At 34.8% G+C, this 16284-nt stretch overlaps 1 protein-coding gene across 5 annotated transcripts in view; it reads right to left on the bottom strand.

Moving 5' to 3' along the window:
• Nucleotides 1-16284, bottom strand: part of LOC141371974 (serine-rich coiled-coil domain-containing protein 2) — a 104278-nt gene that overhangs the window by 1594 nt on the left and 86400 nt on the right. Inside the window, exon 7 of one of the 5 annotated variants that reach the window (XM_073890426.1) lies at nucleotides 12700-12784. The exons of the other annotated variants lie outside the window; for them this stretch is intronic. Coding sequence (XP_073746527.1) covers nucleotides 12700-12784 — 85 coding nt within the window. The remainder of the gene's footprint in view (nucleotides 1-12699; nucleotides 12785-16284) is intronic. 5 annotated transcript variants of the gene reach the window in all.

The raw sequence follows: 16284 nt of genomic DNA, 5'->3' as shown, positions 1-16284 counted from the left end.
AGGGAAAAAGAAAAATCTTAAAGTATTTATTTATTGTAGAAAAAAGATTTCCTGCCTTGATTCATTTTTTAAAACTTTATATGTAAGATAGCTTGATAGAATGATTTGTATAGCACTTGGATTTAATCTTCAAAAAGCACAGATAAAAACTGTGATCATTCAGAATATTACCCATTTTAAACTTTTTTTTTTTTAAAAGGAAAGAGGTATAACACTTTATCACACTTGGCTAGAGAAAGTATTAATTTAAAAGTGTCAAGGTGCTGTACTTCTATCAAGAGTTAAAGTTACCAGCAGATAAACAAGGCTTAGATTGATTATATTCTCCCTTGATGTGAAATTCTAATTATTCAAAAATAGGTCAATACATTTAGCTAATACTAACCTACCTTTAACATTTTTGTTGAAAAGTTTCAGAATAAAATGTTTCCACAGCTTATTTGTTCTGTCTCACTGCCATATGAGGGATCAACTAAGGTTTTGGTAAATGGAAAACAGTTACCCTGCCTATGAGTGAACATTCATTTAAGATTTAAAATAATCAGCTTTTCTGAATAACAACTGAGAGTAAAACGAATGTGAAATTACCTGTAACTTGAACTAAAGCTGAGAAGCCTATAATAACAAAATTCTTTAGGCCAATGTGCTCACACACACTTCCCTGGAGCTCACTGTGTGATTATATTCTATATAAATCAGAGGAAACATGCGCCTTCTATTACTCTTGGGTGGTCAGTAAAGAAATGTGAATCTTAAAGTTATCTTTCAATGGCCTGGACAGAGTATATGGGGCAGAGCCTACTGGTCATGTCCTAATACAGGAGAGGTTGTTATCAATGTATAAACACAAATACACATAATTTTCTATTAAATAACGTAGACCGAAAATATAAAAATGTTTGCCAAAGGGCTTTGAAACACAGACTTTAAAGGGACAGCTTTTACTAATAAAATAACTTTTTTTTTTTTTTGCTACACTAATCCACAAATAAATCTACACAGTATCTCTAATTTCTCCAACAAAAGGGGCAAATCTATTTATACTGCAGCATTCATGTTTTGTCACTTTTTCACCTCCTTGACCAGTACTAATTATGGCTGCTGAGGCCAGGAGTCAGGCAAATTATGGCAGGGTTAGGATGACTGACAGCAAAGTTTAATGACTTGTAGAGGGATGGCTGGCCAGGACGGTAGATGGCCAACTGGCCATTCAAAAAAATAGTAAAATCAAGACAATGACTACTCAAAATTCATACAGAATATGTTACATTAAGTCTTATTTTAGAATATTTAAAACAAATAAGCCATCTCAGTTTCTGCTTCAAGCTAAATGTTCTAAACTTTAAAGTCCAGTTGGCATTTTCACAATGAATCACCACAGAGATGAATAAAACTGTCCTTCAAGAAGGCAGGTACTAAAATCACCAGGTAATGACAATCAGTTGGGATTCCCTAGAATAAAATGACAGTGCCAAAGTGATCATACATTTTAAAAAGATTAATAAAATATAGAGCAGGATCATATTAAGCAAACCAAAAACTACCAAAAGGAAAAAAAGCAACCAAAGGGAAAGGTGCAGCACCAAATGGCTGATTGAAATGGGGATTTACTTTCCCCTTTCCTATCTTTTCAAAACCTTCAAAAATATCAAAAGAGACTCTAATCTTGAATAAAAAAAATCATAAAACAACTTAAGACCTTTGAAAATATAACAATTTAAAATGACTTTATTGTAATATTCCTATTGCTAGTAAGAAAAAAAGTTATCAACACGTGCTATCAAAGCATAAAAAGGTATGATTTCCTAATTAATAAACTTATCATCAAGATAACCAAACCTCCAGAAAAGGGGCACTGTGAACTGTAGATAAATTATCCATTTGCATTGATTATAGTAGCCCCCCTTATCTGCAGGATTATGTTCCAAAATCTCCAGTGGATGCCTGAAACCGCAGACAGTAATGAACCCTATATTTACTGTTTTTCCCTATATGTACATACCCATGATAAAGTTTAATTTATAAATTGGGCACAATAAGAGATTAACAACAATTACTAATAATAAAAGAGAACAATTATAACAATAACTGTAATAAAAGTTATGTGAATGTGGTCTCTCTCAAAATATCTTATTGTACTGTGTTCACCCTTCTTCTTGTGATGTGAGATGATAAAAGATCTACATAATGAGGTGAATGATGTAGGAGTTGTGACACAGCATTAAGACTACTATTGATCCTCTGACAACATGTCAGAAAGACAATCATCTGCTTCCACGTGGCAGTCAACAGCAGGTAACTGAAACCACAGAAAGCAAAACTGTGGATAAGGCTGGGGTGACTACTGTCCTTTTATTACCCAACTGACTCCTGCTTATCTGAGAACTAAATGGAAGGACAGCAGGAAGATGTGCTGCATGTATTAAATGCAATAAAGTTCCGTATCAAATATTAAAGAATTAGGAAATAATCAGGTTTTAATTTTTTTATTTTTTAAAGATTTTATTTATTTGAGAAGGGGAGAGAGCACACTCAGGGGGAGTGGTAGGCAGAGGCAGAGGGGTAAGCAGACTCCCCACTGAGCAGAGAGCCTGACGGGGCTTGATCCCAGGATCCTGGGATGATGACCTGAGCCGAAGGCAGACACTCAACCGCCGCCTGAGCCACCCAGGCACCCCATAATCAGGTTTTTAAAAATAGTAAAATTTTGAGTCTTCTGAGAGGAGTTAGGTTGAACAATTATATAAAAGATGCCAATCACTTAACTACAGTGAATAAATTAGTGGTTTCTAAGTGCTTTATAAATAATGCAGATTTTGCATTTTTATTAAAAGTTAATTTTAGTGGTGTGAGCTAATTTCCCTATGCCCAAATAAATGTCCTGTTTTATTATTTATTTGGAAACTAGTTTTGAAATCAATTCCATTACCATAAGAAAAAAGTCTCTCAAAGAAGATGAAGAAATGACTACAGTAGTGAGGACCAAGAAAATGATCTCTCCTAAAGGTGGATGACTGTGTAGAATTGGTTGCCCATGAAGGACTGACTTGTCATTAGTTACCTGCTGGCGAGTTAAACAACAAGCTGCCTCTTAACCTCTAGTAAACAAAGCAAAGATGGGTTTGGATAGCTTGTTGCTTGCAGCACTATTTCCTCCAAATTCTAAGCACTCAACTTTATTAACAAAAGGCAAGATATTAACAATTCTTCCTGCCCACATTTATTACTGCTTCTATGCCCTCAGACACCTTTAGAATGAATTCTAAAGAAATAAATAAAAAAGACTCCATATTCTCACCAATAATAAGACTAATAGGAAGGAACATCAAAGACCATTCATTTTTTTTTAAAGGTCTTCAAGATATCATGCATTTTACTAGGTATAGAAAAATATGGAGCTGATTTACAATGCTGTTCCTATGGAACCTAGAGACCTAGTGAGGGAGATACGTAAATAAATGACGAACCATGTCTCAAGCATAACAACATATGAGAACAAAAAGAAAAAATATGCCTGATTGTAGAGGTCATAGAAGGCATCCAAGAATCACAAACATCTGAACTGAGTTTTAAGATGAGTTAAGAGTTTGCCAAGTAGACAAGAAGGGAAGAACATTCGGGGTAGAGCACCAGTACATGCTAAGCACAAAGGCAAAAAAAAGAATATGGTATGTTCTAGTAACTTCAAACTGTTAGACTGAATTTGGAGATCACAGTGTTGGTGGGAAAGCATAGGCAAAGGGCCAGCTCATAAATAAACTCATATCAGGCTAAGTGGTTCGACTTTATGCAACAGATGATGGCAGATAAATTTTAAACAGAGGAATCCTAAGATCCAATGTGTATTTTACAATGTTATTTTGGTGGAATTAGTGAGGAACGTACAGGAAGGGTGATTATGAGCAGAACAGCCAGGCAGTATGCTATTGCTAATAACCCAGGTGATAAATTATAACGGTCTAAAATTAATATACTGAAAGAAAAACTGGAAAGGACTGAAAGAGATTTTTTTTAACGGTGATTAGGTAAGCAGCTGTTTGGAAGGAATTCAAGATGAGTTAGTTACAGGTTTCTTGCTTTGGAGATGGATGATGAAGTACTAATCTATATCCAAAAAAGTTGCCCACCAGGCCATTCATTTCATAGCCTCAGCAGCCCAAAAGACTCAGAGGGCAAAAGGAATCCCACCACCTACTGGGGGGTGGGGCAGACTTCTGGAAATATCCTGTAGTCACAAATAAGTAGAGCTTTAGTACTCCATCCTTGCAACTTACAGAATGGTTGGTTACTGAAGCTTCAAAATGTGGACACATCCCCAGATTTGAAGAACTAAGTACTTCTAACTAGACTCAGTGATTTCATGTCTTACTTTAGTTAGATAAAAATACCTCAGCACACCATTCTGAGAATTCTCAGAAAAATAGTTACAGGTATCAAGGTCAAGAGAGCCAGAGGCACACTGGGTAACTGTGCAGGGGATTGGTAGGATCTTCAAAGATAATCTGAGGGCGCCTGGGTGGCTCAGTTGGTTAAGCGACTGCCTTCGGCTCAGGTCATGATCCTGGAGTTCCGGGATCGAGTCCCACATCGGGCTCCCTGCTTGGCAGAGAGTCTGCTTCTCCTTCTCACCCTCCTCCCTCTCGTGCTCTCTATCTCTCATTCTCTCTCTCTCAAATAAATAAATAAAATCTAAAAAAAAAAAAAAAAAGATAATCTTAAATGTCTATTTTGGGCTGCTTACAAAGATAACCAGAGACATGGGCTCCTTACAGGAGTGTACCATGCTTTATTTGTTGTTGTAGTTGGTATGCCTAGTATTTGGCACACAGTCAGGATTAAATATATATTTTCTAGATAAATTAATAAATAAATGAAATTAGTAAGTGGTATATTCCAAAATTGCTTCTTTGGTAATAAATAATCAAAATGATACTTCCCTATTAGGTCAGTGATACAGCACTAATAACCAAATAAAAACAAGTTTACAAAAAAAACACTGATGAAAAAGAAATCTTAGGAAAAAAAAAGTCTTCTCTAAATAAATTTGGGGTTAGCATAATGATTAATGCTTAGAAGGGCAGCAGGAAGAATTATACGTTAACTAGAACACAGCACCTCCCATGACCTACTACCTAAGCTACAAATATTTTTTACCTGGAGATTGACATTTCTGGATGAAATAAGTTGGAAAACTGTCTTAACAAACATTAAACTATTTTCTATTTCTAATCCTAATAATTAAATATGATTATACATGTAAAACATGTAGCATAGGACCTCCTAGTCATCAAAAGTGCTCAATAAATGTCACCTATGATTATTAAAAGGTGTGAGAATGATGAATTCAACCCATGGTCCTTTTGTAACTGGGTTTTGAAAAAAGGGGGCAAGTTTTATAGCAGTATAATAAACTAGTTGCTATAGAATAAGAGCTTTCTAGGCTTCAAGTAAGTATTTCAGTAATGTCAGTTATATCTAAGTGTTTTAAATCCATAGCAGGCATATCTGATATGATATAGAAGTCAAGGTTCCTTAAGTACCTTCCTGAAAATAAAACAGAGCTAGGACATGCAAGGCACTTTAAAGTATAGAAAGAATTTATATATGGCTATATGGAGGAGCTAGTACAATACAATATTGAATCACTCAGCTTTTGGAATCAGACTGATCTGGGTTTAGTTTTGACTCCATCACTTATTATTGGTGAGATACTGGGTAAATCATCTTACTACTCTGAGATGGAAGGGTCCTGGGATCAAGCCTCACATCCGCAGGGAGCCTGCTGGTGCCCCCTCTCGCTATCTCTCTCTCTCAAATAGATAAATAATATAAAATCTTAAAAAAAGGAATTTCATAATTTATAAAATGATGATAATAACAGTATTTACACCTCACTGAATTGTTGTAAATAATAAATGATAACATGCAGACCAAAGTGCTTAATATAGTGCCTGACACATTATAAATACTTGAGAAATGATATTCTGGGCTCTGAGAGAACAGCATTTCTCTTCTCCCAAGAGTAAATAGCCAAACACTAAGCTTGCATGCATGATCTCTAATTATCATAAGAGCCTCAGTGGAAAGTACTGTCTTATTTTTGTAGATGAGTAAACAGAGGTTAAAAGAAATTAAGTAATATATTGAAATTCACATACTTTAGCAAATGGTAAAGCCAGAATTTGAACTGACAGAGAATTTAAAATGCAGCACTAAAATTTTATTATTCTGTGTTATTTGGGTAATTCCAATGAGTTCACAGACTTTCAGAATATGCAGTATAGCAGGATGATTATTTTAAAAAGTTAATAGGCAAATTCAATACCAACATTCAGGTACTAACTTTCCTGGATAATATCCTATGTCTTTCTCAGCTGATCTATCCTACACAAGCTAAGTCTCAGACACCAAACTCAAGCCACACTATGCAGCAGTATTTTGGGAGAAAAAAAATGGTTCCAAGTGACCTACTGGAGGAAATACACCGAACACAAGGAAAGGCAAAATAGCACTCATCACTGAGAAAAACTTCACCTTCACTGTTTCCTGCCATTTCAAAGATTTCTAGAATTAGCATAAGAAAAAACTCATAGCAGTTTCTGTAAACATTTTGTTCTAGAGTTACCAACGAGAAGATGCCAGCTAGAAACATCAAATCATGACTGAGAAAAATATGTCTAGGTGTGTAAGGTAGAAAGCAGGAAATGTTCTAAAGCATAATAATGCTACTGCATAGCAGTCACAGGAATTACTTAAAATTATTTTCTTGGTACATATAAGTTTATTATTATTAAATACATTTTAAAGGCTAAAAGGAAGATGGAAATGGAGCCATCTGTAACATGCCTGTATTTTCATGCAGGCTCTGACATGCATCATGCAAACTGGAAAAAAAACAAAAACAGAAAGTGACTATGAGGAAGGTGGTAGGAAAAAATCTGAAATTGTACTGTACCACGCTTTGTCAGAGAAGTAATGGACTAACTTCTCAACTCCTTGCCAATGGCATAATGGGAGAGCAGAGACAAGAAAAAGACAGGACAATGGTGTCAGAGACCACACACAACACCAAGGAATTGCCATGACTGGGTATAGCAGCCAACAGTATTTGCTTAGCTTTTGTTGTGTTTTTCTAGGCAGTATTATTTTATTTAGTATATTTATGTAAAATGAAAACATTTTTAATAAATTTATACTTTCTTGCTAAAGAGGTTTGCAAGTTAATATAAATATTCATAACCACAGAATAGTATATGTAAAACTTCTCACACTTAAAAGGAATCATTTGAAGAATCTTACCAAATAAAATATTGAAAGGGTTTTTACACAGTAGTCATACTCCAAAGATCTAAAAAAGGTTTAGCCACATGTAATCCCTTATAAAGCAAGTAGAAATTATTTCTCTAATAATTTCAGAAAGCCTTGTACATTATAAACTAAATACAATTCAATATTAGTTTACCTTTATTACTACTGCTGCATTAAAGACCAATTAAAGTATTATCTGATCTTCATGTATGTGTCTGTCTTAAATATGATGTTCTAAATTATAAGCGAGGCTCCACACATCACTATAAGATAGAAGATATGACTAGATCCCTAGTATAACTAGATTCAAAGAATTTTGCTCTGTAATTCACATGAAACCAATCACAACTTCCAAAGTTTTCTGGGAACCAGGAATGCTCTTATTCCTCTAGATCTCAGAATGATGCCTCTAGATCTCAGAGAATTTAGAGACGATAACTGATTGATAAACAGAAATTATATATAAACAAATTCTGAAATAAGGAGTTCAATGGCTTTCTAAGTTGATCAGTTAACTTCTTTAAAAACTATCAAACTGATTAATATTGACTTAAATAATAAGCACTTACGACCCAAGCACAGTGTGAATACTTAATTTTCATAGGTCTTTATCTCTAAGACACAGAACCCATTAGCATTTAACCTCTGGGATTCAGAGTAGTTCAGAAAACAAACTAAACATCATAATAGTACCATTCCATTGCGGTGACCAATATGCATGGTATATTTATCCCGAATACGATACTGCAGGCGTTATGGTACAACAAATATGGCTAACAAAACAGTTCCGCAATCTACAGAGCCGGTTGTCATAAAAGTCTTATGCAGAAAACAGCAATTGCTGTGTTTCTCATAATTACAAAGTGCCCAGAGAAACTAGTTTATGGGACAGCCTCCTGGACCATGAGTTTAATGCACATTTCTAGTCAATTAACCAATGACTAAAGTAAACAGCCTTGAAATTAGCTACAAAAATGGACAGAGTGTCATATTCTGTATTATTTGTTGTTTTTACTGAGTTACCCTAGTTTCCATTTCACCGAAAATATTTTATTTTTATGAAAAGTCACTCCCAGAGCTAATTTCTCAGTAAAGCACTGAAGCTAATGCTACCCTTACATATAAAATTGATTACAGTCACATGGTGGAACCAATCAGATTGAGCTACATTAACGTATACCTTATGAAGATGTTTGGCATTTCAACAATACACATCAAGTGTTTTTAGAAAGTGCACACACCCTTTGATTAAGCAACATCCTTCTAGTAATCTACCTAAGAGAGATGGTGATACTGATCTGTACACAAGGATAAACGTCATTGCAAGCGTACCTCTATTTAACAGGGAAAAATGTAAACAACATCAATGCCCAACAATAGGAAAAGATTAATTATAGTACAGCCACATAATAATGTATTATCATGTACCCACTAAAATGATGCTTTCAAGAAATATGTACTATATCAAAAATGTTCATATAATGATACTATGTGAAAAAAAGCAAAACAAAAAATTAAGAAGAAAATATGAGAGTATTATATGTTCTAAGAGAAAGTACTATTTCATTCAACTTTTATCTGAATTTTAAATACACTCATATGTGTGCTGGGCTGTTAAGTACATAGTTTCGTTTAGTAAATACATACTGGGTTGTGATATAAAATGAATTTTAAGTGTCATTTGTCAAAAATGTTTGTAAAATATCCTCTGAGGGTTGTAAGAGGTGGAGGAGGACATAAGACAATGTAATCATCATTCTTAATGTAATTCTGGGTGGAACAGTTATTATAATATAAATTTAGAAATCAGGCAATACTAATGCTACAAGAAACTGCTGAGCTATTAAGACATAGGTAGATGCACTTGTCTTATTTTTGTTGTTTAAAAACAATTTTTGTCTCACTGAAGTTACTGCACATTAAAGATAAAGGTAAAGATTGATAAGATTTCTAAATTCTTCCAATCAAGGTGTTAAAGAGCAAATTTAATAGTCTTTTTAGGCATGACAAAAAATTACTTCAAAATAAAACTATTACTTCAAAACATACTTTTTGAAAAGTCAAGTATTCCTAAAAGTATATGCTCTGGCAAGAAGTGCTACTTCAGATTACCATTAGGGCTTTTTACTTGCCAAAAGCAATTATTTTTATTAAATTTTCCAACTACGAAGTAGGTTATTTATCATTTCTAATTTTATACAGTTGGAAATCAAAAAGACTAAACTAATGTTAGTTAAGTCAACAACAAGAAGACCCCTTCTACGTCCAAAGGTAGATTATTTTCTACTAACCTAGAGAAAAATTTAATTTGAAATTGGAAGGACAAGCATTATCAAGTTGAGACTAGTAATATATTCAAGAAAAGAAATGGAAGTCAAAATTCCCTGAGAAAGAGAAAAATATATAAAGACCAGGATTTTCCTTTTTTCTCCATTTTTCTAGAGTTATTCTTAAATTCAGCAAGAACATCCTTGGCCAATGCAGCTTTCCTGAGTGACGAGAGCTAAGCATTCCCTGTAAACGTTAATTATTTCACTCTCCACATAACCAGAACAGGCTCTCATTAGGCTGGAAGGTCTACTATTCCTATAAATTAAAAACAAAAACAAAACCAGACTGCCCTTACTAAAGCCTGCTTGACTTCTGCATTTAGAAGAAAAGTCAGTTCACTTATGTTGATGTTCAAGAGGGCCTCAAAAAGAACTTATTAATGAAACAGATTATAATAAGGGAGAACTCTCTCAACTATCTACTATCACTTACAGAATTAACCTCTCCAAAACTCAGCCCTAGGAATCATATACTAACTAAACACGGAGACAAATATTATTTCACTAAATATAAGTTTAGTGTAGGTAGGGGGAGATCTATTCCAAAACCCTATGAAAACCACTGGACTCCATACCTTTCTTCTCTCTATATTTTTAAAAGATTGTATTTATTTATTTGAGAGAAAGAGAAAGCGCAAGTGCGTGCGCACACAAGCAGGGGGAGGGCCAGAGGGAGAGGAAGAAGCAGACTCCCCACTGAGCAGGGAGCCAGATGTGGGACTCGATCCCAGAACCCTGGGATCATGACCTGAGCCAAAGGCAGATGTTAAACCGACTGAGCCACCCAGGCGCCCCTTTTCTATATTTTAGAAAAATTCAAAATATTCTTTAAAAAAATTAAAATTCTGTATTTTAGATAATTTATATATAATATATATAATTCTATATTTTATATTCTATAAAAATTCTATATTTTAGAGAAATTTAAAATATTCTTTAAAAATTAAAATAATAATAATTTTATTAGTAAGCTGCTTTAGCTGTTCTCTGGGTAAATCCAAAATAGTGTAGTTTAGAACATATTTTTCCTCTAAAGGAACTTTCCCCACTCAGTAAGAGGTATCAAAAAGCCATGAACAAGTCATCTGATTATCACTTTCCACAAACAGGGTCCTACAAGTCTCCAAGATCAAATTCCAGGGCCAGTTCTCTTAGCTACATAAGCCGTGAGAACTTACTCAAGAAAAGACTCCAATATGTATTACCTTCTGATAGGTGGCTAACACATCCAAACTCTACAGAACCAAAACTTTCTCCTTACTACTGTGAAGATGAGGATAAGGAAGGTTTGATCTACAAAAGCCAGAAAGACAGATCTTGATAGTGTTGCAGGACAGTGCTCCTTCATAGTTGGGAAATGAACAAGGCAGCTCTAACCCAAGAGGAAAGAAGGAAGAAACATTTAAAAATGGAGGGCCAATGACTCAAGGGAGAGACAAGAAAGTTCTAAAGCTATACAAATAGGAAACTAGTGAAATGAGTGTTTCTGAGAAACATGTTTTAAAAATAAACATAAATCTTTGTTTGCAATATGGAATAATTAACCTTAAACTTCAATTCCACATTACAGCTAGCTGAAGGGAAGGAGAATGAGGGAGAAGAATGGTAGGGAAAGAGGGCAGGAACTAAAAGGGAGCTACAGTAAATTCAAGGCAGGGATGTTAATCTGGGGTAAATCTGTCAAACCATGCCATTTACTAGCTATAAGCCTAAAAATATATTATCATGTTATAGCTGCCCTTTGAAAGTCAGATTAGTTCACTAGCATTTTAAAGTAATTTTTTATGTGCTAGGAGAAAGGAACAGGAAGTACTTGAAGACAAGAGAAGTAAAAAGGAGGCGTACAGAGGTGGCAGGGGATGGGAAAGGAAGAGGAGGAGGAAGAATCCCTCTTCTCATTGCTCCCACTAAACAAATTAACTTGCTACGAAATAATCTGACATAAAAGCCTATACAGACTTTCTATTATTCTGTTTTCTTTGAAACAAAAAACACAAAAGGGAAGCAGAGGCATAATAGCCAAAAAATAAACCTCAAACCTTGTCTCAAATTCATACCAATACCTCATAATTTTGCCTAATTCAAAAAATGAATTATTTGAATAAATCACATTTCTTATTTTTAACTGCTTAAAACTTTGGGACCTTTGATACTTCACATGGATAAAGATAATTTATGAAAAAATTGGTCTGAATCAAAAATCAGAGTAAATTCATGCAGGAGGCACAGAAGTGACTGATTGACAATATTAATATCTCTTTTTCATTAATATTAGCTTTTTTGGGTGACTTTTCAAAAAAGATAAAATATAACCAACTTACCAGGTGTATTTAAGCACATAATATAAAATAATAAACACTGTTTTGGAAAGCAGATTCAATGTAAACAAAAAATTTTTTAAGTCAAACAATTACTAAATCATTAGAAATGTTAGTAAACCATGCATATTCAAAAGCCATTTTTTCTGTACTGTAAAGCAGCTGATGAATTACAAAAATGTTGTTAAAAAACATTAGTTGTTAAAAAAAAGAACCCTTGAAATGATTAAATTAAAAAGATAAAAAGACTGCTTTTAGATGACAGTGAAATGCAATCAATGCTTCTTGATTAGGAAATATTTAAAGAAATGTGCAATGGTCTAGTAAGCCTGCTCCCTCAAACAGTATGCATCTGTCCATATCGCTGCAAATAGTGTGTACGTTTTTGACGTAACTAGATAAAAAAATTTTGTTATTCATAGATCTCAAGGTCACAAAAAGAGAAAATACATTAAAGGCAGATGCATGTCAGTAGATCTAGGGTCATTGGCAATAGGTTTAAACAGCATTAAAATGAGATTAACTTCGGATAGTTCTCCTAAGGCTCTAAGGAGAAGTCTATTCACATGCAGTCAAAGGAAGGGTTAATTAAGAGAAGAGAGCCCAGGGAGTGCTGGTTTAGCACATGCCTGCAAGTCACTCTGGACAGGAGATGGGGTGCTGGGGGAGGTACAGGTCATGCAGAAGGGAAATACCATGAACGGGAAGCCAGAGCAGGATAGGAGTGAGAGACACAGACTCACTCTGTCTGCGGTGCGGCGGAACAGTCCGTGGGATCCCCTGGAAGGAGCCCTGCCAAGGAGAGAAGGAGGGAGCAGAATACCCACCCTGTGCAGAGAGAGATGGGGTAGGGAGGTATAATAAAAAAGGGAACCGAAAAATAGAGAAACCAAAGTCATACTTTAAAAAAAAAAAATAACAACAATAGTGTTAATAAGACAGATTTCATTTTTTTAATATAGGTAGTTCAAATGATTAAAAATACATCATAATCCAAACCTAGGTATTACCATATATTTTAAGAAAAAAATTATTTTCCCCTAACATAGTTAATACATAAGAAATGAAATATATATTCTTTCTCATATACATTACATTTATCATCATATAGTTCTTTTTTAAATAGCAGATTCCAGTCTTTTTAAAATGTGAAAGCATTTAAAAAGGGAGATAGACTTTTAAGTGTTAAACACAGAAATTGCATCAATTATAAATCAGGCAACAAAAAAACTATCATATAAAAAATTTTTAAATCATAGGTTTTCAGAAGATTAGCAGGTAAAATAAAGAACATTGGCTGAAGATAGCAGAACCAACACAGCATTAAAAAGACTTAGGAAGTTCTAAGAGTGAGTACTATCAAGAATGTGACATACAGGCCACAGGTTAAACATGCATGCTTTTTAATATGAGTAACTTATGGTTTCTTAGATTTACTTAATAACAGGTTATCAGAATTGGAATACATCTGCAATGGCATTTACTTCAATTTCCTCACTTTCCAGATAAAACTGGGTTATCAAGAAAAAGATTTGTTCAATGTCTCACAAATAGAACCAGATTGGGTCTCAGGTCTGTTCCTAGCACCCTCACCAACTGAAATATAGCCACAAATAAAACTATTAAAACACTAACAAAATCATTAAGGAAAATGAGCTGTAAATAATATAATCATCATACCCAGTTCAATTTGCAAAAGTATGCATAATTTTCAGACAAATTAATCTGACATAGAAATAATTAGAAAATTACTAATGTAGTTTTTATTGGTGTTTACAGATTTCATAAACACACTGGTCCAAATAAATTTTTTTCCACTTCTGTATCAATATTTCTTGGCTCAGTTCAGTATAATCAGATACTTAATTTAAATTTAAGAGTAATTGTATCTACACTGCTCACTATAAAACAAAAACAGAATGATTCACTTTCTATGTTAATGAAGGGGAAAAACAGCTCCCAGAAACCATGTGGAATTAATGATTTTTAGAATATCCTAGTAAGTTAAGATCCTATTTTTTGAAATTATTATCTTTTCTCCACTAATTTAGCCACAGGTGTTTGTGAAAGTAGCTTAGAAAATATTTAATAGGGTGATAATCCCAAGTGTTCTCCAAAGAGAGTGCCTGATACAATTCTATTTTGCTGTTTCAGATATGTTTTGGTTCAAAAGCTTTACACAAAACAAATCCTCAACCAAGAAGGGGCTTGCACTTTTCCTATGAGTTTCACCGGGGCCAAGGTTCTATCCATTGTACTGGGTAAAGACACTTTCAGATGGGGATTTTGTATATAAGCTAAACCAGCAGTTAGAGATTCCTTTTCAAAGAAATAAATTCTCTCTGGAGGTTTCTGAAAATAGTACTGACTGGGAGCCAGGGGAATTGTGTTTTTCTTTGGATCTTCCATAAGTCCTATAACCTTAAAAAAGTCACTGATCTTCTCTGAGCCTCAGTTTCCTCATTTGCAGGATTAGAATGTGCTAGAGAATGAATTATTTGTGTTCCCCCCAAATTTCATATGTTGAGACCTATTCCCCCAGTGTGATGGTATTTGGAGGTGGGGACTTTGGGAGGTGAGTAGGTCATGAGAGTGGAGCCCTCATGAATGGGATTTGTGCCCTTATAAAAGAAACCCCAGAAAGCTCTCTTGCCCCATCCACCACAGGAGGACACAAGGAGAAGATAGTTGTCTATGGCAGGCCCTTGCCAGACTCTGAATCTGCCGGTGTCTTTACTCTTGGACCTCCCAACCTCCAAAACTGTGGGAAAGAGTTTAACTATTTATAACTTATAAACTATTGTTTATAAGTCTGTGGTGTTCTATTATAGCTGCCCAAACAGACTAAGACAGAATGGTTCATCTCTAAGAAGATTCTCACTTTCAGTTCTTAGAATTCAGTTACTCACTTTACCTGTCCTTATCCCCACTCCAATCATTGTTATCCTTTAATATTTTTTAAAGATTTTTAATTTATTTTTTGACAGAGAGAGACAGCAATAGAGGGCACACAAGCAGGGGGAGTGGGAGAGGGAGAAGCAGGCTTCCCGCGGAGCAGGGAGCCCGATGTGGGGCTCGATCCCAGGACCCTGGGATCATGCCCTGAGCCGAAGGCAGACGCTTAACAACTGAGCCACCCAGGTGCCCCTATTTTTTAATTTTATAACTATTTATATGGCAGTTAAAACAACCAACTTTGTATTAAATGGTGTCTCATGATAATTCATTAGTTCTCTGAAATAATTTAAGTGAAAGTATCTGTCACAATACCTAGAACCTGGCAGGAGTTTTAAAGGATGTTAAATGTCCTACCTTCTTTGCCTAACAGTCCCTAACACACAGCAGACTCTAAATAACTGTTTATGGATTTAAACTGAATTAAATGAAGCTATTAAAAAACAAATGCAGTTTTTGTATTTAACTAGAGATAAAGCTGTAACATCAGGACTGGATACACATTGCAAGCACCTAAGAATTCTAGAAACAAAAACAATGATACCCATCTTCCCTCACCCAAGATCAACAAACCCTGATCTCTGGGATGGGCTTGAGCATGAGAGAGAAAGAGAGACAACCTTGTGAAATAAATACATAAATAGCTTTGCCTGCTCCTGCCAAGGGGCACCCATTTATTACCAGTTGAACAGCTGTCATTTCAGTTTATGCCTAGAAAGGCAAAAAATATTACTCATTTTATTTACTTCACTTCAAATGTCTCCTTCCACCTCTCCACCCCCATCTACCTAATTCCTATCCAGCCTTCCGAAGCTTCTCTGGATCCTACCTGAACTGATTATGATCATTCTTGTTTATAAATATCTACATCATTTGGTGGGCACTTGTCTCAGGGAATTTTTCTTCTGCTTTTCATTATATTGTTTTGAATGTTTCTCTTATTCTTCTACGAAATATAACCATCCTAAGAATAACAGCTTTCTTACTTTTCTTGGTGTCAACTATAGCTTCAGTAAGTGACTTTCACAGAGCAGAAATATACTTTGATTAAAATTTAATTGAAGCGGTACTTCCAGTTCTAGCACAAGATGGAATAGATAACACTTCCCCCTTTTCCTTCTGCAAAGTAGAGGCCAAAACTCTCGACATTATATATAAAACAAACATAAAACTCTGAAAGGTGGAGCTAAGAAGATAGATCAGCTAGGGACCTTGAAATCTGAGGACATAGTAGAAAATTCCTGAGGTATCTTTTTGCCTAATGTATCCTAGACTAGGTGATGGAAAAGCCAGCACACAGAAACACCACTGGACACAGACAAAAACGAAAATAGAAATAGTGTCAAGAAAATCCTGAACCATGCCAAAGAACC

The sequence above is a fragment of the Callorhinus ursinus genome, unplaced genomic scaffold (genome assembly GCF_003265705.2).
Source record: "Callorhinus ursinus isolate GAN/ISIS: 27379988/994484 unplaced genomic scaffold, GSC_fseal_2.0 scaffold152, whole genome shotgun sequence".
Taxonomy (NCBI): domain Eukaryota; kingdom Metazoa; phylum Chordata; class Mammalia; order Carnivora; family Otariidae; genus Callorhinus; species Callorhinus ursinus.
The sequence above is the reverse complement of the archived record's forward strand: the minus strand, read 5'-3'. Positions and strand labels throughout refer to the sequence as shown.